Genomic DNA, 21,157 nt, shown 5'->3' with positions numbered 1-21,157 from the left:
TATCTCTTTGAATGCCTTATTTCAATGCTTTTGTATATTTACCCAGAAGTGGAATTGCTGAATCATGTGGTAATTCTATATTTAATTTTTTTGAGGAACTGCCATGCTGTTTTCTATAGTTGCTGCACTATTTTCCATTCCAACCAGGGGTGCTCAAGGGTTTCGGTTTCCTAATGTGCCCGCCAACATTTGCTTTTTTGCTTTTGTTTTTGTTTTTTGGTAGTTGTAATGGATGTGAAAGATACCTCATTGTGAGCAGTTTTCATATTCAGCTAATTAGGTCAAGACTGAAGCTTTATTTCATAAGTCATAAAAACTCATATTCAAATCAGTTGTCACAGAGGCCAGTAAAAGGAAGGTTCCAGGTAATAGGTGTGCCATTTATCCATCAGGAAAAAAAAAAAATTAAGGTCATTGTTTGTGTCCTGACAGTAATGCACAGGAAGCATGTTGATGTCCAGTGCAGGCGCCAGGCGACATTTCTGATTGACACTGGCCACTCTCTGCCCTGATTTCCCGCTGCTGCTGCGGAACGCAGTCTGCTCATTTCCTAGCTTAGGGCTGCAACCTTTCCCTGGCACTCGCCCTTCACTCACCGTCACATGGTGATCTTCTCTTTCCTGAGAGCCCATCTGTTTAGGGGCCCCTCTCCTCAGTCAGAGATGTGGCTTCAGGTGTGTGTCGGGTGACAGTCCTGGGCCTCTCTTGGAAGTGGGGCATGCCTCCCCTGCCCCAATTTTCTTTCCTCTCCATCCCTGATGACAGGAAGGTCTATGTATTTTTCACTTCTTATCATTGGTGGTCCGGGTCTGGGAAACCAGTAGAGATGGCCCGTGTGGCCAGTTAGGCTGTGAGGCAGAGGAGCAAAGATGTGATGGTGGAGAAACTGCGCTGCTTTCAGGGGAGGCTGATCTGATGGGTTGTTCAGGCAGGCAGGGTGGGGGCGGGGGTGGCAGGGCTGGGCCAGAAGAGGTCAAAGGGCAGGGACAGAAGGGATCGAAGGTGACCTTGGGGGAAAGTGTCTCTTATCCTTCCTGTGCAGGGACGGGGCCTGGCCCTCCAGGGATGGTGAGGGGGTAACCGGGGCAGGGGTGTGGGGCAGCCTCGAGGGATCCTAGGTGTTCCAGGCAGATCGGCTTGCTGGCGGAGTGTCTGTCAGATGGTGGTGGTGGAGAAGACCTGGGCACATTTGGCTGGTTGTCTTCATTCTCCTTTCCCCTCTTCTCAGGTTCCTGGGGGAAGCCAACGTCCCACTCCGGGAGGTTCTCGCCACCCCCAGCCTGTCCGCCAGCTTCAATGCCCCACTGCTGGACACTAAGAAGCAGCCCACAGGGGTAAGTGTTCGCTGGCCTCTGCATCCGGCCCGTGTCTGTCTGAGGCCTTGCCTTCTCGACCCAGTGGTGTGTCAGAGTCCAGCTCCCAGCAACCAGGCCTGGTCCTCCCTGGCCCTGGAGCTTGGGGTGCCCGGGAGGGGATGGGAGTGGAAGGGGTGGGAGGGGGAGGGGGGAGCCCCACTTTCAGGGCACAATCAGCCTTACTTCCAATCAGCATGTCCCAGTGTCACCTCCCCCACTGGAAACCCCATGTCGTGCCAAGCATCCCATCTCCCTGGAAGCCCTTCCTCACCCTGCAGCCCCCTTCCCGGGATCCAGAATGGCTGAGTCATCTGGGTCACAGACCAGAGGGAAGAGAGGCAGGCGTCCCCTCTTCTCCTCCTCCATTGTCCCTCCTGCTCTTCCCAGGGCTCTCCCAGTCCTCCCGGACAATTCCCAGATCCCTGGCCTCCCGTTATTTTTAGTGAGCTAAATATACCCCGCGCAGTTATTTCTTCATGGTCAGTAGAGTTCCTGACCTTCCTCTGAGTCAGCGCCACCTCCCAGAATGCACTTGGGGGGAAGCATCACTTTGGAAGTACTTCCTCCCAGCGGGGCCCTGGGGCGCCTCTCAGAGGGTGGCTAACTTGCCCCATGGCTCGAGCGCACGTGTGTGTGTGTGTGTGTGTGTGTGTGTGTGCACGCACACGCGCGTGTGTGTGAGGTCGGGGGCACTTGGCTGGCTTGGTGAGTCAGGAAGTGTCTGTCTGGGCAGAGCTCTGGAGGGAACCACTACAGGGTACTGGGAGCTGGAGCAAGAGTGACTGAGCAAGTCACTCAGTGAATGGGGGTCTCGACGGGACCATGAGACAGGGGGCACATCTCCTGAGCAGTCAGGGCTGGAAGGGACTTGAATGGACCCCTGGATCCCTGCCCGTCCAGTGCGGGAATTTTCCCCTAAGGTGTCTTAGGCTGGGCAGTGATGGCAGGACAGCTCCCATCTGAGAAATGCCCTTCCTTCCTCAGGCAGTGACTGCTGGTAGACTATTCTGCAGGGTTCTCTGAGGTGGTCTCTATCACCTTCCGAATCTTTTTTGTCCTCCCTTTGAACTCTCCAGAGGGTTTTTGTTTTTGTTTTTTTTGACATTTGCATAGATGCAAATAATTTTATTCACGTGTGAGAACAGTTTTTGACTAGAGAAAGTTTTAAGGCCACTTAATACAAGCAGTTTCTTGAACTCAGATTTGAGTTTTTAAAAATCTGTATTCAAGCTCTGGGTATTTTACTTACGGAATTGTGTATAGTCCACTTCTTTCTGCACAAAAGTCAAATACTCTTTGTAGTTCCTTAATTCTCCATTATTTTGCTGTTTCAACATGGTTTTGTACACGCAGCCATGTCATTACGAGTCTCAGGTTACATTTCTTTCACTCTCAGCCTTTTTTGAGCTTCATTTTTCTCTCATTATGTAGTCGAGTATAGCTTCAGGCCCTAGGATTATCCTTGCCAAGGTCCACAACAACTACCTCCCTAGAAAATGTCACTCTTTTTAAGGGTCTTTTCTGGTTATCAGCAACTGAAGGTTGGGAAGGGCTCTGGGCTACGCCTTCCAGGGATCCGGAGGACCCCAGAGCTAGCTCTGGGGACGCGGGTGCTAACAGAGGAGGGGTAGGCATTGAAGCAGCTGGGGAAAGAGGACTTTTGAGTTAGGGGATCTGCTCGGTGCTTCTCCACTGCATCTCAGGAATGGGACCATCTGCTTTGCTGTGTGTCAGGCCCCCAATGCCTCCAACCAGCCTTTCTAACCTCAGCCGCTCCAGCGTCTCTTCCCTCTTGCTCTCTGCGCATCCACGATGCTCCTGTTTCCTGCCAGTCTTCCTGCCCCTGCTCCCCTCTGAGCTCAAAGGCCCACCCAGCCCATGAGACACCTGTCCATGGGGCTCAGCCTCCCTGTGACTCCCTGGATGCCCCTCCATGCCTCCTTCACTCGTTCTGTGTTCCCACGCTCTGTCTGTGCTTCCCGTGCACCAGCTGGGAGCTTGCTGCCTCCTCCTCCCTGGGCTGGGACCCCTGGCTGTCTGCAGAACTCTGCACTCTGTCACAGACCAAGTCTTCAAGAACAGGGTGTGAGGAGTTCCCTGGTGGCACAGTAGGTTAAGGCCCTGGTGTTGTCACTGCTGTGGCTTGGGTCACTGCTGTGGCAAGGGTTCAGGGTCACTGCTGTGGCAAGGGTTCAGTTCCTGGCCCAGGAACTTCTGCATGCTATGGGCATGGTCGAAAAAAGAGAAAGGGATGTGAGAGCCAGTAGAAGATGGATGGGAGAGGAGGGCTGGGCCCAGCCTGGTGTAGCCCTGGTGTAGCCCTGGCTGAGTCCTGGGAGGTGAGATAAATTAGGTTCCTGGACCCAACTCCAACATGGAAACTTCACAGTAACCAACAGTGCCTAGGACACCAGTTACCAGCTGAATCAGGTGGCCTGCAATTCAGCTCAATTTGGACACTGTCTACCCAGCCATAGCATCGGATTCCACAGGTTAAGGGCTCAGTTCTACAAAACTGCCCCCAACCCCCTTCAGACACCAGACAAAAGGCCAGGCTCTTACCTGTCCTTCTGACCAACTGGCTCTAAATCAGAGGTTCCCAGATCCCTCCTCAGGTTCAATGAACTTGCTAGAGCAACTCACAGACCTCAGAGAAACATTTTACTTATTAGACAACCCATTTATTATAAGAGGATGTAACTCAGGAATAGCCAGACAGAAGAGACCCACAGAGTTCCTGCTGTGGCTCAGCGGGTTACAAACCCTACATAGTATACATGAGGATGGGGGTTTCAATCCCTAGCCTTGCTCAGTGGGTTAAGGATCTGGTGTTGCCACAAGCTGTGACGTAGGTCACAGATGTGGCTCTGGTCTGGTGTTGCTCTGGCTGTGGGGTAGGCTCACGGCTGCAGCTCTAATTCAACCCCTAGCCCAGGAACTTCCATATGCCGCAGGTGCAGCCCTAAAAAGGAAAAAAAAAAAGAAAAAAAGAAGAGATGCACAGGGCAAAGTATGGAGAAGGGGCACAGAGCTTCCATGCCCTCTCCAGGAGTGTCCCTGCTCCCAGGCTCCATAGGCTTATCAACCCAGAAGCTCTCGGAAACAGTTCTTTTTGGAGCAGTTCTTTTCAGTTGTTTATGGAGGGTTCATGACAAAGGAAAGATTGATTGAATCATTGGCCACTGGTGATTGATTCAACCTCCAGCCCCTCCCCCAGTCCTAGGAGGTTGGGGGTGGGACTAAAGTTATAACCCTCTAGTTACATGGTGGGTCCTCCCGGCAACCAGCGCCACCCTTCCCGTGGGGTCCAAAAGTCACTTCGTTAACGTAATAAGAGACAACCTTTGTCACTTTCTGCACTTAGGAAATTCCAAGGGTTTGGGGAGCTGTGAGCGAGGAACTGTGTGCATACACCGAATATGTATGAAAAATATATTTTGGTCACCTGAATGACCAAATATATATTTCTTATACATCACAGTTTCACTTGGGACCTCCTTTCCTGCAGCCCAGGAGGCAGCTCCCGGGCTATTGAGAGGGTCCAGGACCCTCTTCTAGCCTCTGTGATAGCACTAAGTCACACTGCAGCCCCAGGCAGGTCCCAGGACCCTCCAAGCTGGGGTCTGGGGCTGGTTGTACTGCAGTGGGAGTCCAGGGACTTGGGTCTCTGCTCAGAAGGGACAGAGAGCCCTGTCAGCAGCTGTGGATTCTCGCTGGCCATGCCCTAAAGCTGATTTCTGGGCTGAGTCCAATGGGCCATGTTGTGGTCTGTGGAAAGAATTTTCCAGCATAGCGAGGTGAAGAGAGAGAAGAGTTTATTGAGATAAGAGACACTGCTTAGCGCAGCCCGACAACTTCCTGAAAATCAGGGAGAGAGAAAGATGAGTTTATTGAGACGCTGCAAGCGCAGCGGGACAACTTCCTGATGAGCAGGGAGAGCCGACCGCAGGCGGGTGGTCATGTATGTTTTTATAGCTAGAGTCCTTCAGTATTAAGCATCACTAGTCCTGAAGCAGCGGACCTTGGAGGCTGCCTCCTGATGGCGAGATCTATTTTAGACCCTGAGTTCTACGTTCCTCTGAAGCTGCCAGGGATGTTCCTGCTGCCCCTTGACGGATGCATAAAAGATGGAGCTGGCTGTGTGCTGGAGGTCTAGTCAAATGCCTGGAGCCACTAGCATGTGGCCAAGTCTTCAGGAGGCCGGTGGGGGCTTTTAGCATGGAGGGGCCTGATGCTCTGGAAGCCCTGGGTTAGGGGGCTTGCCTGGGTGGTCTTGGGAATCAGAGGCTGCCGCTCCTCCCTGAGCCTCCGCGCTAAGGTGTTGGCATCCAGGCCACAGCCTGGAGCAGTTACACTCCTGCGGCTCCACTTCTGCACAGAGCACAGACACGGTGGACCAGGAGCCCCCCGGGTGGTGGGGGAGGGTGGCTGGGGAGGTGAGCCCCAGGAAACAGGAAGTGGTATGCCTCAAGGGCATCTGGTCCCAGGGTCAGGGGGGCTTTTTCTGTCTCTGCTGGGGGAGATTCCTGCCATTATAGAGAAGTAGATTTCTCAGATTTTTTAAAACCTTCTGTTCGAAAATAATCTCCGATTCAGCAAAAACCAGAGTGATTTAAAGCATATTTTGTCCTAAACCATTCGATTCCACGTTGCCAGTCTCCTGACCCAACACCCAGAATTGAGTGTGTATTTTCTCCAATCAAGGACTTTCTCCCACATAATCACAACACAACCTTCCGAAGGAGGAAATTCCCGTTGAACACAGCACTGCCTTTGAACCTACAGACCCTCACTGGTATTATCAATGGTGCCCTTTGAACCTACTGACCCTCACTCAGTTTTATCAGTGGTGCCCTTTATAACAAAAGGATCCCACGTGTTGTTTTTTTAGTTGTGTTTTTAGTTCGTCTCTGGGAGAATTCCTCAGTCTGCCTTTGACTGTTACAACCCTGTGACCTTGACACGCTGGGGAGCCCAGGCCAGTTGTCTTGTAGAAGGTTCCCAGTGTGGGTTTGCCTGATGTTTCCTTGTGATGAGATTTAGATTGTTCCCTTTTAGCAGGAACAGAACACGGTGGTGCAGTGCTGTCCCCTTGGGTCCTGGGGTGGCCCGATTTTTTTTCGTTCCTGTGTGATTAATGTGGATCATTGGATTTGCTGGCATTTGCTGGGTCCTCCACCAATACACAAATCCATTCCCCTTTCTAATAAGTAAGAATCTTAGGGGGAAGGTACTTTGTGACTCTGTAAATACTTTGTTCCTCATCCAACTTTTACCCAGAAAGCTTAATATCCATTGTTGTTTCTTGGTTGGATTAATGATTGTTTTATTTTATTATTATTATCATTGTTACTTTGTGTCTTTTAAGAGTCACATGTGCGGCATATGGAGGTTCCCAGGCTAGGGGTCTAATTGGAGCTGTAGCCACCAGCCTACACCAGAGCCACAGTAACGCCAGATCTGACCTGTGTCTGTGACCTACACCACAGCTCACAGCAACGCCAGATCCTTAGCCCACTGAGCGAGGCCAGGGATTGAACCTGCAACCTCATGGTTCCAAGTCGGATTTGTTAACCACTGAGCCATGACGGGAACTCCGGATTAATTATTGTTTTGATGGTTGTTAAATGGTGACATCTTAAATCAATTATTAATTTTTCCTGCGTTAATCAGCATGCATTACACTGTAAGGAAGGTTTTCTTCTGTCCTGTTTATTCATTTAGTTCTTTATGGATTCACATCTTCCTGTTTTACTCAACGGTTTAATCTGTTACCATAATTATTTATTTTCACGTTTAAATTGCCCCAGATTTGTCTAGTGGGAACCCTTGCAAGCAGGCTTCCCTGCCCTTTGAACTTGTTTCTATCTTTCTTTGAGGATTTCCTTGTTTCTGGCACAAAAAGATGTTCCAGGGTTATCTTCTACCTTCCATGGCCTAGCCCTGTAATTAGTGACTGCTTCAAAGGACCTTTCGAAGAAATAAAGGAAAATACAGCTACCAGACACCTGAATTGGAGTCTCAGGGAGATGGGTGTGGCGGTGGGTGGGTCTGGGCATCTGTGGCCCTTAGGGAAGTTGGCTGTTCTCTAGCTAGAGCTTAGGGTGCAGTGTGCTGCCTGCTCAAGTGGCGACACCTGGTGGTGGTTCAGGAACCTGCATGGATGTTCAGACAATGCCCAGTACCTGGGACTTAAAAGGGTCTCATTACTCATTGCCTTCCTGGGCCTCCTTTAGGTCTCCTGGGATGGGGACCTGGCTCCAGACTCCTTCCTTAGTGTTCTGAACTCCCCTTCCAGACACAGGCCCTGGCAGCTCTGCCCTTCCTTTAGCCTGGCTGCTGTGGCCCCTGCCCTGGCCTGGGGGGGGTCAAGCTCCAGAGCTGGATACATCCAGGACCTTGAGCTCTTTCTTCTTCTTCTGGTGAAGGTGCCCCTTTGAACAGTGCCAGTCTCCTAGGGGGCACGGTGCACTGGGAGCACAAGGCAGCCTTCCCCGTCCCTGTGATGGGTCGCGGTCACTCTCTTTTCGCTGGTCAAGGCAGAGCATCTGGGGGTGACGTGGGGGATGGGGGTGCTTCTGGGAGGGAAGAAGACTCAGAAAGGTGAGCCTCACCCTGAAACCCTCTCAGTGCCAACCAGGTCTGGACAGAGCAAGGCTGAGCTGTCTGCAGTGAGACAAGGTGGGGGGGGGGTGCAGAGTGGCCAAGGGGGCTTTTTCCTGAAGACGGGCCTAGGTTGAGAGTTGAAAAATCCTGCAGGCAAGGATTCAATCACTGATTCATTTCTAGAAGCTTGCTATGAACTCTGTCAACTAGTTTAATCCTCAGTTGACCCTATGAAGAAGGTGCTCTTGCCATCGCCGTGCCCACCTTACAGATGAGAAAACCGAGGCACAGCGTGGTTACAGATCTTGCCAAAGTCGCCCAGCTTCTCCATGGCAGACCTTGACTCCAGATCGGTGCTCTTCTCCACCTGACTATGCTGATGCGCCCCTGGGGTTGGGAGGCTTTGCTTCAGCCTCCTGCGACACAGACCCCTTCCTTAGTCAAGGGGTGAAAGGAACAGGCAGGATTCAGAGGGCGGGGGTCAGAGGCCAATTAACCTGCTGCCCTCTCCTCCAGGCCTCGCTGGTCCTGCAGGTGTCCTACACGCCACTTCCTGGAGCTGTGCCTGTGTTCCCACCCGCTACACCTCTGGAACCCTCCCCGACTCTGCCCGACATGGATATGGTGGCTGGTGAGGAGCCCATTCTCGCCCTGGCAGGGCCCTGGGGAAGTGGTCCCTTCTGGGGCTGGGATGGGGTTCCTTCCCAAGGTTGTAGGCTGCCCAGGCCTGGAGAAGAGGGGACCTGGTGAATGGGGAGTCTTGAGGGTTGACTTCTGCTTTGCAAAAAAGGGGGCAGGAGGCATGCTTCCTGGGGGCCACTAGGGTTAGTGTGAGGATGCCCTCTGGGCACCAGCTGTTCGGGGAAGGGGCTGCGCGGGGGCTGGTGCCCGGCCCTCTGAAGCTCTGGAGAGGTGGGAGCTTTAGAGGGTGGGCCTGTACTGGGATGGGGTCCATCCTAGGTGGTGCCCAAGGCCTCCCCCACCCCCCACCTGAGCTGAGCTGAATGCTTCTCTGCCCTGGCCCTTCGTCAGCGTTTAGTGATGGCATGTGATGAAAGAGCTGGATTTTCCCTAAAAAGGGTCTGGACTGGCTGAAGTCAGGGGACACGAATTCCAGTCTTGCCATTGGCACCAAGTCGCTGTGGGACTTGGGGCCAGTCCCTCCGTCTCTGGGCCTACAGTTTATTTATTTATTTTTATTTTTATTGTTTTGGTCTTTTTGCCATTTCTTGGGCTGTTCCCGCGGCATATGGAGGTTCCCAGGCTAGGGGTTGAATCGGAGCTGTAGAAGCTGCCCTACGCCAGAGCCACAGCAACACGGGATCCGAGCCGCATCTGCAACCTCCACCATAGCTCACCCCAACACCGAATCCTTAACCCATTGAGCAAGGCTAAGGATCGAATCCGCAACCTCATGGTTCCTAGTCGGATTCGTTAACCACTGCGCCACGACGGGAACTCCTGGGCCTACAGGTTATTATTTGCGAAGTGAGCAGACTGACTTGGCTACATCTCAGGGTCTCCTTGGTTCTCTAATTACCTCTCCTTGTGAAGGGAGGGCCCAGCCCAGGTGGCTGGCTGGGCCAGAAAGTCCAGCCTGCTGGGTGGGCAGGAAGCTACACAGCGGGGCCAGGTGGGGACTTGCCCATGGGAAGGATTCTAGAGTTTCCATCATGGTGATGGAAGCTAGAGGCAAAGCCAGCATTAAACATGCAGCCCATCTCAGGTGGCCCTGAGCCTGTCCTGAGGGTGGGGCTCCTGTGACGGGGGCTAAGTGGGGAGCTCTTGTTGAGACTTGGCACTGAGCCTGGAGGTGGGAAGATCTCTCCGAATTGGGGTTGATTGGGGAATAAGGGGTGCTCCTGGTGACCGAGGCTGGGGGACCCAAATGTTCTGGGATGACTTTTGAGATGGGTCTGACAGAGTTAGGTTCCAGCCACTCAGGGAAGGCTCCTAGTGGTCACCAGTTCCCAGTTCTGCCCAGACGGACAGATATGATACCTGTTTGTGAGCTTCGTGCCCGGCTGGGGCAGGAGGGGACAGCAGGTGGGATGAGGGGGCCCTAGGTTGGCTTCCCTCATCAGCTCCCTCCTCCCCTCCTGGGGCTGTGCCCTGTCCATGTGCCAGGTGGGGGACAGAGCCGGGCCGAGACTTGGTCCCTGCTCAGTGACAGCACCGTGGACACGAGATACTCTGGAAAGAAGTGGCTGGCCCCCACGGGTGAGATGCAGGCTGGGCTGTCCCAATCCTTCCACCCATAACTGACTCTTGTGCTGACCTCCTGAGGGACTGACGAGGTGGCCACAGGGCTCATCCGGCAGGACATGGTGGGGAGGGCTGGGGCCATTCTCTTTCCTTCCTGTTGACTAACTGGACTGATCACCCTCACGTTTCAGCTGTTGGAAGCTCCTCTTCATCCTCCGCATCCATCTGGGCTGACGGGTGGGGAAAGAGACGGGCAGGGGAGGTGGGTGCTGGGCCTTCGGATCCCCCATCAGCTGGGCTGAACCCGGGGGCTGGGCCGGAGGGACCGAACCTCATCAGCACACGCTCCTCCAGACACAGGAGGAGAGGAGGACACGGAGGACCAGGGGCTGACGGGAGACGAGGCCGAGCCATTCCCGGACCAGAGCGGAACTCCGGGTCCAGGGGCCCCCATCACCCCAAAGAAGCCACCTTCCCATCCTCCCCACCACCGACCAGGGGGGAGAAGGAGGAGAAGCACGCCCGCGCCCAGAAAGCCGCTGTCGGACAAACCTCAGGACTTCCAGGTGACCGGGGTCCCTTCCTTCAGGCAGCAGCCACTGCTGTTGAGTCAGTGCCCACCCGTCTGTCCAACCACGGGAAGGTCCTTAAGGGCAGTCCTGGGTGGGGATCTGGTTTCTCTGGATCCTGGGCAAATGCTAGACAGGGAGTCCATGCCTTGGGGCCTCTGGAAAAAGCCTGTGCCCAGCCTGTGGTTTTGCACTTAAAAAACCGGGGTGAGGGAGGGGTCACCGCCGAGTCAGCATCCCTGTAGCTGTTGCCTGTTTTCCCAGCCAGAGTTCACCTAGCCAGCCAGCACTGTGCTGCTCAGAGTGTGCTCCTTGGACCAGCAGCATGGGCGTCACCCAGGAGCATGGTAGAAAGGCAGGATCTTAGGCCCACCTCCGACCCACTGAATCAGAATCTGCATCTGAACAAGATCCCCAGATCTGAGAAGCTCTGCCTACATCTTTTTATCTGCCTCTATCCCTTTTCTTACATAGAGCCATGGTTTTTCTGAAGGTCATGTACAATTTGAATTTGTTCAAGCTCTTCACAGACTAGAGCAATTAACATTAACCCTTTGACATATTCTTATCCAAAAATCTATCCCATGTGATTTGCCTTTGAATTGGGGCCTTTGTTTACTCTTTTTCTTTTCTACAGAAATTTCTATTTCGACATCATTGCATTTAGTGATATTTAACTCTTCAGAACTAGTTAAAATTAAAAACAGGAAACATTCATTTATTAAATGCTGTGAATTATAAAAATATATTTCAGTTTTAAATTGTGGTAATTTAAACAAAAGTTCTAGTTATAACTACTATGTTTGCCTAAGAGACAAAATTCTAACTTATTTTTATTATTCACAAAGATGTGTTCTTATTTTTTTCTCCTTAGAAAATTAATACATGTTTTTTTGGTAGAAAACTTGGGAAATACTCTACAATGAAGAGAATAAAAAAATCACTCATCCCCCCCTTCCCATTGCTATTGATGATGTATTCTTTCTTCTATAGCACGCTATTAGAAAAATTTGCTTAATAAAGCAATAACTACTGATTAGAAATTAGAACCAGTAAACACCTTATTTTTTCATGAAAAAAAAATTTTTTTTTCCTTTTCTAGGGCTGCTCCTGTGGCATATGGAAGTTCCCAGGCTAGGGGTCGAATCGGAGCTGTAGCTGCCAGCCTACGCCAGAGTCACAGCAATGAGGGATCCGAGCCGCATCTGCAACCTACACCACAGCTCACGGCAACACCGGATCCTTAACCCAACTGAGTGAGGCCAGGGATCAAACCCGCAACCTCATGGTTCCTAGTTGGATTCATTAACCACTGAGCCACAATGGGAACTTCTCATGAAAGTTGTGATATTTTAAAATTTAATATTTAAAAATATTTGGCCTAAATGTGGAAGCATGGATGCTCTTGAAACCTTCATCTACTTAAAGTTCAATGAAGAAAACTCATTTCTCAGAATGTGAGACCTTCTGTCTTGCATCTTATACTATATAATAGTAAAGTGGGGTTACGCCACTACGTAACTTTGACCCCTGAGGGAACTGTCAGTGAAGAATATTCAGGCCCCTCAAAAATGTCAGCATCAAGGGGTTTGAAGTGAGGCTTGTGCATGAACTGACTGGGGGCTGGATCCTCAGCCTAGCACCAGGATTTAAAGCTGGCAGCCTGGCAGTTCTTTTGCGGAACCATGGGATTTTACAGATGCAAGGAAAATATTGTTCTTACAAAGTTTTTCCTAATTCCTTTTTACTTATTTATTTATTGGCCACACCCATGGCATATGGAAATTCCCAGGCCATGGACCTATGCCTGCGGCTGCGGCATACCAGATCCTTAACTCACAATGCCACAGAGGGAACGCCCCTACTTCCTTTTTAATACCTGGCAGTGAGGGTGGTCCCTGAGGTTTCTGACTCTCTCAGGTGGGGGGTGGGTGCCTGACTGCTCCCCCCTCCTCCTGCTCATGCCCCTCCTGGCTTTCAGATCAGGGTCCAGGTGATCGAGGGACGCCAGCTGCCGGGGGTGAACATCAAGCCTGTGGTCAAGGTCACCGCTGCCGGGCAGACCAAGCGGACTCGGATCCACAAGGGAAACAGCCCCCTCTTCAACGAGGTGGGAGACCCTGGGTTAGGGCCAGGACCCCGATGGGCCTTCCAAATGGGGAGCTCACAGCAGCTGCCTGGCCGTCCCTCCAGTGTTTGCATGTGGCGCTAGCGTGGGGTGGAGAGCTGGCCAGGTCCCGAATGGGGCATCTGAGGAACTGGAGAGAGGGCTCCTGCTCGTCCTCCTGCCTCAGGCTCCCCCGCTCCACATCCCCGTCATCCCGTGGGGCTGGCCACCCACCCTGGCCCTGAGGGGACCACCTCTGTGAAGTCGAATCCCCAGACCCTAGTGCTGGCTGAGCCCACTGCCCGCTTGCTGTGTGGACCAGATCTGGGAGCTGGGTGGTAGCTGGCCCTCTCCCGGCCTGTGCTCAGTGGGATGTCACTTGTTCCCCTTTTTATCCTGAACCAACAGACTCTTTTCTTCAATGTGTTTGACTCTCCTGCGGAGCTGTTTAATGAGCCCATCTTCATCACGGTATGTAGCAGCCACTGAAGGCCCTCTGTGGGCTCTGTGTATGTGTGCGTGTGTGAGTGTATGTGTGAGTGTGTGTGTGTGTGTGTGTTGTGTGTGTGTGTGAAGCCTAGAAGAGTGCTGAAGTGACGGGGAGCAGCTCCCAGCCTCACCCACCTGGTCCCAGGAATGCTTTCAGAGCTTGGATTCGGGTGTTAGCCAAGTGGGGTCCCCACTGCTCAGGCCAGCGTCCTGAACTCGGTCTTGCTGTGGACCTTTGCTTTTGTCTTTGTTTTTGTTTTGGCTTTTTAGGGCTGCACCCGAGGCACATGGAGGTTCCCAGGCTAGGGGTCTAATTGGAGCTGTAGCTGCCGGCCTATGCCAGAGCCACAGCAACGCAGGATCCGAGCCTCGTCTGCGACCTACACCACAGCTCACAGCCACGCCGGATCCTGAAGCCACTAAGCAAGGCCAGGGATCGAACCTGAAACTTCATGCTTCCTAGTCAGATTTGTTTCTGTTGCGCCACGACGGGAACTCCACGGACCTTTGATTTACATCTTATTGTGTTTGTCTATGTGCCTGATTCAGGCCAAGATTCCCTTACTCTGGACCTCAGCTCTTCCCTCCTTTCCTCTGAAAGTTTGTAGTTAAAAGTGTGGGCTCTGGAACCAAATGGGTTGAATTCCAGTCCTGCCCATGCCACGTAGGGGTGGTGTGACTCCATACAAGTGATGGCTTTGTGCCTCAGTTTCTTCGTCTGTAGAATGGTGTAATAATAGCACCTACTTGTGGGTTTTAGGTGAGGGTGAAACCTTGCTTGGAGCAGGATCTGGAGTAGAGCAGGTGCTGTCGGAGTGCGGGTTCTCTCATTATCTGGGAGGGAAGCGCAGTTGGGCAGGGCCCTGTCTGGGCCAACAGTTCCTTGTGAATGAGACTTTGAATTTATCTTGCAGGTGGTGGACTCCCGTTCCCTCAGGACAGACGCTCTCATCGGGGAGTTCCGGGTAATGGTTTATTTTCTTTGACAGCCATCAGTGTTCGTCTGTCCACTTTAGTGCAGGTTCTGGCTGATGGGCAGGGTTGGCATTCCAGAGAGACTGTCTGTCTTGGTCTGTGTCGGGGAAATACAATGAAGAAAACAAAACAAGATCTCCTAACCCAGAAATCCTTTCCACTTATAGAGAAGAAAGCACTTTTGCTCCTGAATAAGCATTAAGCCAGAATATAATGCATAGCACAAGCCATCTGCTAAATGGCTGCAAAGACAGAATGAAACCTGGTATAGAGGGAAGCAGACACAAGCCCTTCCATACATGTTCTCAAGACTAATAACTAGTGCCCAAGTTAGTGGCAGACACAACCTATTCCATACATGTTCTCAAGATAAATAATAACTAGTGCCCAAGTTAGTGGACTAAACAGCATCCTTGGTCACACCTAGGTCATCCTGATTTTACCTGGTTTTTGGGGCAACCATCCGTATTTGTTTATTGATTTTATCCACAAGAGAAACAGAAAACAAGCTTGCGTTCTTATTTATATGTATGTATGTATGTATTTATTTATTTTGCTTTTTAGGGCTGTACCCATGGCATATGGAGGTTCCCAGGCTGGGGGTCCTATGCCGCAGCCACAGCAATGCCAGATCTGAGTCACGTCTGTGATCTACACCACAGCTCATGGCAACGCTGGATCCTTAACCCACTGAGCAAGGCCAGGGATCGAACCTGCAACCTCATGGTTCCTAGTCGGATTCGTTTCTGATGCGCCATGATGAGAACTCCAAGCTTGCATTTTTATGATAGGAGGTCGTTTTCCCAATTTGGTTAAGGTAGGCCCTTTCCTTCTCAGAGATGGGAGAGCCTTGAGAAGGACACTCCTGGGGCATAAAACTGATGAAAGACTTATTTGATTTCATTTCAGACAGATTGAGAAAGTCCTGACATTGACAAGTTTTCTAAGAAAAATGTTCTGATGGAGAGGAGAGGGGCATCTTTCCCCTTGTTTCTAACAGGGGGAAGTCAGCTTATTTTTCTTTTGTTTTTTGTTTTTTGTTTTTTTTTTTTTTTTACGGCCACACCTGTGGCATATGGAGGTTCCCAGGTTAGGGGTCAAATCAGAGCTGCAGCTGCCGGCGTCTGCCACAGCCATAGCCACAGCGACGTGGGATCCAACACCACAGCTCACAGCAATGCCAAATTGTTAGTCCACTGAGTGAGGCCAGGGATTGAACCTGTGTCCTCAGGGATACTAGTTGGGTTCGTTACCACTGAGCCACGACGGGAACGCCTATGTTGGGTTCTTAACCCAATGAGCCACAACAGGAACTCTAGCTTCTTATTTTTAATTTGCTTTTGTCTTTGCATCTTGGGAGGGCAGCGTGAGACCTGAGTTTAGGCAGCCCTCCTCCTAATTCTGATCATCTTGGGCCAGCACGTTGCCAGTGCTCTGTGCCCCGAGTGCCGCTGGGTTGAGAGTGGAATCCAGATGTGGCGTCCAGGGTGATCAGGTGGGGGGCAGTGCAGAGAGGGGGAGCCTACCCCCTCATTTGTCCCAGACGTGCAGAGGTGAACAGTCCACTGAGAAGGACCTTAACTGAAGACAGAGGATGACACAGAGTAAAGGCATCTAGTAACGGAGACCTTCACAAATGCTGTTTTAACGTCATTCTTCTTGATTTTCTCATTTTGAATCTTCAAACATTTATCAAATGGAAAGGGTGGGCACAGGTTTATGTCACCCTTCTCCTGCTGGCCAAACAAATTATGGCCCCTTCCCTAGGAATTAGTCACAAGATAGAAGCCAGAGTCTATTTTTTTTTCCGGAGAAGCATTTTTTTTTTTTTTTTTTTTGAAGAATAGGCTTGAGCTTGAGTCATCCTAGAACAAATGGGATCTTATGTTTTTAGTCTCTAATATTATTCTGAGAACCCAGAGGTACTTTTTAATAATCATAAAAACAAATCCATAATTTAAAAAGAATTGGTATTTTTAAGAGCAATTTTAGGTTCATAGCAAAATTGAGTGGAAAGTGTCGTGCATCCCTCCCATGCCTCACCTCCCCTACCATCCACATCCAACTCATATGTGATTTTTGTAGAAAACTATAAAATAGGAGTTAAGAACCCGACATAGGAGTTCCCCCTCATAGCAAAGTGGAAACTAATCCTACTGGGAACCGTGAGGTGGCAGGTTCGATCCCTGGCCTTGCTCAGTGGATTAAGGATCCGGCGTTGCCCTGAGCTGTGGTGCAAGTCGCAGATGCAGCTCGGATCTGGCGTTGCTGCGGCTGTGGTGCAGGCCGGCGGGTACAGCTCCGATTGGACCCCTAGCCTGGCACCCTCCACATGCCGGCGGGTGCGGATGTAAAAAGAAAATAAAGAAAGAAATAAGAAAATAATAAAATATAGGAAAGGATAAAAATAAAATAAAAACCACCCAAAGCTACCAGCTAGAGATAGTATAGTTACCATTCTGTGTGTGTTTTCTTCACTCTGTTTTTTTCTATGTGTAGATATACTTTACCAAACTTCCATCAAGGGAGTTCCCGTCGTGGCGCAGTGGTTAACAAATCCGAATAGGAACCATGAGGTTTCGGGTTCGATCCCTGGCCTTTCTCAGTGGGTTGATGATCCGGCGTTGCTGTGAGCTGTGGTGTAGGTTGCAGACGTGGCTCGGATCCCGCGTTGCTGTGGCTCTGGCATAGGCTGGTGGCTACAGCTCCGATTCGACCCCTAGCCTGGGAACCTCCATGTGCTGCGTGAGCAGCCCAAGAAATAGCAAAAAGACAAAAAGAAAAAAAAAAAGTGTATCCCACTTGCTTTCCATGCAACGTCAGATGATAACCACTTCCCCACATCTCCAGATGCTCTTCAAAACATGATGTCATACATCATACTTTATTTAACACCCTGGGGCAGGAGTGTGACGTGTGCTTCCTGTTTGATTTCAGATGGACGTGGGCAGCATCTACCGGGAACCCCGTGAGTCGCCCTCTCGTTCCTCGGGGCAGATCCTTGCAATCGGGTTCCGCAGGCTCGGTGGGGGCACCCGTTTGGGACACGCATCTTTCCTTCTTGGGGATTTTCGTATTTAGAGATGGGGTTTGATCTGGGAGGTGAGGCTGCAGAAATGAGGAACGGGTCCCCAGGCCGATCAAACCCTCAGGTGGGTCTCCGCCCAGCGAAGGTGCTAAGTCTGGAAGGCCGCACGCAAGGGTTGCAGGAGACTGATGTCACCCCAGTCAGAACGGCACATCTGGAGGACAGCTTAGGATTTCTCTGCACCCGGTTTCTGCTCTGATCTGGTCACTTCCTGAGGGGGAGGAAGATGGGGTCTGGCTCTGGCAGCCTCTGATAGGGGTTTCTGTTAACATTTCTGACGTGGACCCGGATGAACACTCCATGTACCTTTGATGCTAAAATTTGAGTCCCTCCGCCGTGTGCGGGTGTCCCTCCTCTCACAGCGGAGTCCGCCCCAGGCTCCCAGATGTGGCTGCTGCCTTGGGTCCCTCCGATGCTCAATCACCAAGGATGCGGTCTCTCCTAGGACACGCCTATCTCAGGAAGTGGCTGCTGCTCTCGGACCCAGACGACTTCTCTGCTGGGGCCAGAGGCTACCTGAAAGCCAGCCTTTGCGTGCTGGGCCCTGGAGACGAGGCCCCTGTGAGTACCTTCCCTCGTTCCCCACAGCAGCTCTGCATGAACAAACCAAAAACCAACTTTAGTTTTTTTCTGATTTAAAAGAATAATGATGAGATGGCGACGTTGAGAAATGTGAAACACGTGGAAAGTACAAATAAGAAAGGAGTCACCCGTAATTCTACCAGAGAGCTGTTATGAATACCTTCTAGCATTTTCTCCCAGAAGGGTATACGTGTATTTTTCTTTCCTGTGCAAAAATGAGGTCATTCTCTTTATACTGTAGTTTGAATTTGTTCACCTAAGAATATATCATTATCAGCTTTTCTGGTAACTTTACTTCTGAAGTAAAGTTATAGGTTGGAGGTGGTAAGGATGAGAAAGCCATTTAGAGTTGGGAACGTGTCACCATCTCTAAGTTTGGGGAGAAGAGTGAGATCTGGAAAGTGGTTGTGGGGAGAAGAGAGGGGTTGATTAGATATAGGCAGACAGATTTCCTTTTTTATTTAACATTTTTTTAAATTTGAAATTTTTATTTTTATTGAAGGATAGTTGATTTATAATGTTGTGCTAATATATATGGTCTTCAGATTCGTTTCCCTTGTAGATTTTTACAAGTTATTGAACATAGTCCCCTGTGCTTTGCAGTAGGTCTTTGTTGCTTATCTCTTTTATATATAATAATGTGTGTATGTAAATGCCAAGCTCCTAATTTATCCCTCCCCTCCTTTCCTCTTTGGTAATCATAAGTTTGTTTTCTGTGTCTATTTCTGTCTTGTAAATAAGTTCATTTGTGTAATTTTTTTTTTTTTTTTAAGATTCCACATACAGGTGATATCATATGATGTTTGTCTTTGGCTTTCTTCACTAAGTATGATAATCTCGAGGTCCATCCATATTGCTGCAAATGGCATTATTTCACTTTTTATGGCTAATATTCCATTGTATGTACATATGTATCTACCTGCCCGGTCCTCAGCACCCCTCTTCCTCCTCTCTGCCTCCACCTGCTCAGCCTGCTCTTCCAGTCTTCTCTGGCTCCTGCCCTCTGGTCTGTGCCAGGCCCCTCCTGATCTTAAAACTCTCATGCCTTCACTGTTTCTCCCCACCCCTTATCTCCAACTGCTTTCCCCTTCCTTCCAGAGCCACCAGAGTCTTGAAATGTGTCTCTTTTCTCCAGTCCTTTACTGGCTGTGTTCCTTTACCTTCTCAGTGCTCCTTCCACTGCCTCCTTCCTTGAATCCACTTCTTAAGGATCACCCCTTGTCAGGTCCTAAGAGCTCTTCTCTCATTTATCTGCTCTGTTGATGCACAGCGTTTGTTTCCAGAGCCCACATCTTTTTTTAAAAATGCATTTCCTTTTCTTTTTCTTTTTTGGCCACCCCACAGCATATGGAGTTCCTGGGCCAGGGATCAGATCCAAGCCAGGCAGGGCATCCAACCTGCATCCTGGTGCTGCAGAGAAGCCATTGATCCCCTTGTGCCACAGCAGGAACTCCTAGAGCCCACATCTTAATTTGAAACTCTCTCCTCCCCTAGCATTTGTGACTCCCCTTATTCTTTTCCCCTTTTTAAAAAAAATGGAAGCCCCAAATTCCATGACTCAATAAACTTCTGCTGCCTGCCTCTTTTCCCTCGCCATGGAGGAGACGGTTTCCGGAGTTTCCTAAGTCAAACCTCTGATCTCCAGCCTGGATCTTTGGAGCTCCAGTTCTAGTCACCTTGTAGCAAAGCACATTAGCCTCAGCCCTTGGGCTCCTCTAATGTCAGACATGGAAACCCAGTGTCATTCTCTGCCCACTCCTCACACCTGTTCCCCATCCCATGTTAGGTGACATCTTGGGAAAGGGCACTCATCCCCACTTTGTCCCCCAAGCCAGGCCCCCAAACATCATTCCTGATCCCTCAATCCAAACCTGGCAGTCCATGTGCACACAGTTGGCCCGTGTTGTTGTCATGAAAAACTCAAGTGCATGGGTTTCCTCTTTTCCATCCCAGGACCAGAGTCCGAGGTCAGGCTCCCATCATGCCTTACCGGGGCCTCTGTGTGAATGAAGATGTAGGTCCAGCTGCTGTACTTCCACTTAGCCCCACAGTATCATGCAGATCATTTCTTTTTTTTTTTTTTTTTTGTCTTTTTGCCATTTCTTGGGCCACTGCTGCAGCATATGGAGGTTCCCAGGCTAGGGGTCCAATCGGAGCTGTAGCTTCCAGCCTACACCAGAGCCACAGCAACGCGGGATCCGAGTCGTGTCTGCAACCTACACCACAGCTCAAGGCAACGCCGGATCCTTAACCCACTGAGCAAGGCCAGGGATCGAACCTGCAACCTCATGGTTCCTAGTTGGATTCGTAAACCACTGCGCCACGACGGGAACGCCCACAGATCATTTCTTTAAACTCAGGTACAATCCTGTGAGTCTCTTCTTAAAAAACTGCCAGTGACCCACCCCATCTCCTAGTTGCTTTCAGGATGAAGTCCAAAATCCTTAGCATGGCATTCCTGGCCCATGAACATTTGGCCTCCATCTGATTTTGCCGTGAGTGCCACTTGCTGGGACATCCCTCCACAGACCCCGTGCAGGGACCACACCGGACAGCGTGACCCTTTCCAGAATGCCCCTCCATCCATCTCCCTGCCTTTTCACCTGTCAGGATGCCTTCTCTCTCTGTGCCTACCAAAAGCCAGTGTATTCTTCATGCCCCAGTTCAGGTGCTGCTTCCCCCATGAAGCCTGCCTTGTCTGCCTGGGAAATTTATTGCTCTTTCCTTTCAGTTGCTACCTTGGGTTTTGTCAGCTTGGTTAGTTTATGTGACCATCTCTGTCAGTTTCTTGAGGTCAGGGACAATATAGTTAAGTATGAACTGTTTTATCTCCCCTCTCACCTAGGACAGGTTGTATTCAGTAGGTGCTCAGTTAGTGCTTGTTGTAACCATGTTACGGTGACTGAAAGCAGAGGAGATGGTTGTCTTCTTCAGAAGTGAGTTGGGGAAAATCAGCACAGCACTGATTCCTGGGTGGACACTGTGTGAGATGAGCCATTCTGGGATGGAGAATTTTGCTGCGCAGATTCCAAGGCAGGTTCCGACGTGTGGCCTGAGGGAGGCTAGTCCAGGCGGCTTTCCAAGGCGTGGGCTGTTGGGCGTGGCCTGATGCTGGGCGTGACCTCTCCCCATCCCTCTGCCCCCCACTTGCCAAAGTGCAGCATCTGGAGCTTCTGTTCCT

At 50.7% G+C, this 21,157-nt stretch overlaps 1 protein-coding gene across 34 annotated transcripts in view; it reads left to right on the top strand.

Moving 5' to 3' along the window:
* Nucleotides 1–21,157, top strand: part of DYSF (dysferlin) — a 227,193-nt gene that overhangs the window by 45,145 nt on the left and 160,891 nt on the right. For 19 of the 34 annotated variants that reach the window (XR_014841703.1, XR_014841702.1, XR_014841704.1 and 16 more), the window contains exons 4-12: nt 1,229–1,334; nt 8,478–8,592; nt 10,089–10,181; nt 10,521–10,732; nt 12,717–12,845; nt 13,251–13,313; nt 14,246–14,296; nt 17,244–17,274; nt 17,840–17,955. Coding sequence is in view for 30 of the 34 variants with exons in the window: in XM_085018945.1 (XP_084875071.1) it covers nt 1,229–1,334; nt 8,478–8,592; nt 10,089–10,181; nt 10,521–10,732; nt 12,717–12,845; nt 13,251–13,313; nt 14,246–14,296; nt 17,244–17,274; nt 17,840–17,955 (916 nt within the window). In the remaining 4 variants the exon portion in view is untranslated. The remainder of the gene's footprint in view (nt 1–1,228; nt 1,335–8,477; nt 8,593–10,088; nt 10,182–10,520; nt 10,733–12,716; nt 12,846–13,250; nt 13,314–14,245; nt 14,297–17,243; nt 17,275–17,839; nt 17,956–21,157) is intronic. The other 15 variants (XM_085018953.1, XM_085018948.1, XM_085018943.1 and 12 more) reach the window with 1 other exon arrangement.

The sequence above is a fragment of the Sus scrofa genome, chromosome 3 (assembly GCF_054392235.1).
Source record: "Sus scrofa isolate SSC_HxYL_T2T_F1_AM1 chromosome 3, Sscrofa_HxYL_maternal_Yorkshire_Landrace_v2.0, whole genome shotgun sequence".
Classification (NCBI taxonomy): domain Eukaryota; kingdom Metazoa; phylum Chordata; class Mammalia; order Artiodactyla; family Suidae; genus Sus; species Sus scrofa.
Note: the sequence above shows the minus strand (reverse complement) of the source record. Positions and strands in the feature narration are given on the sequence as shown.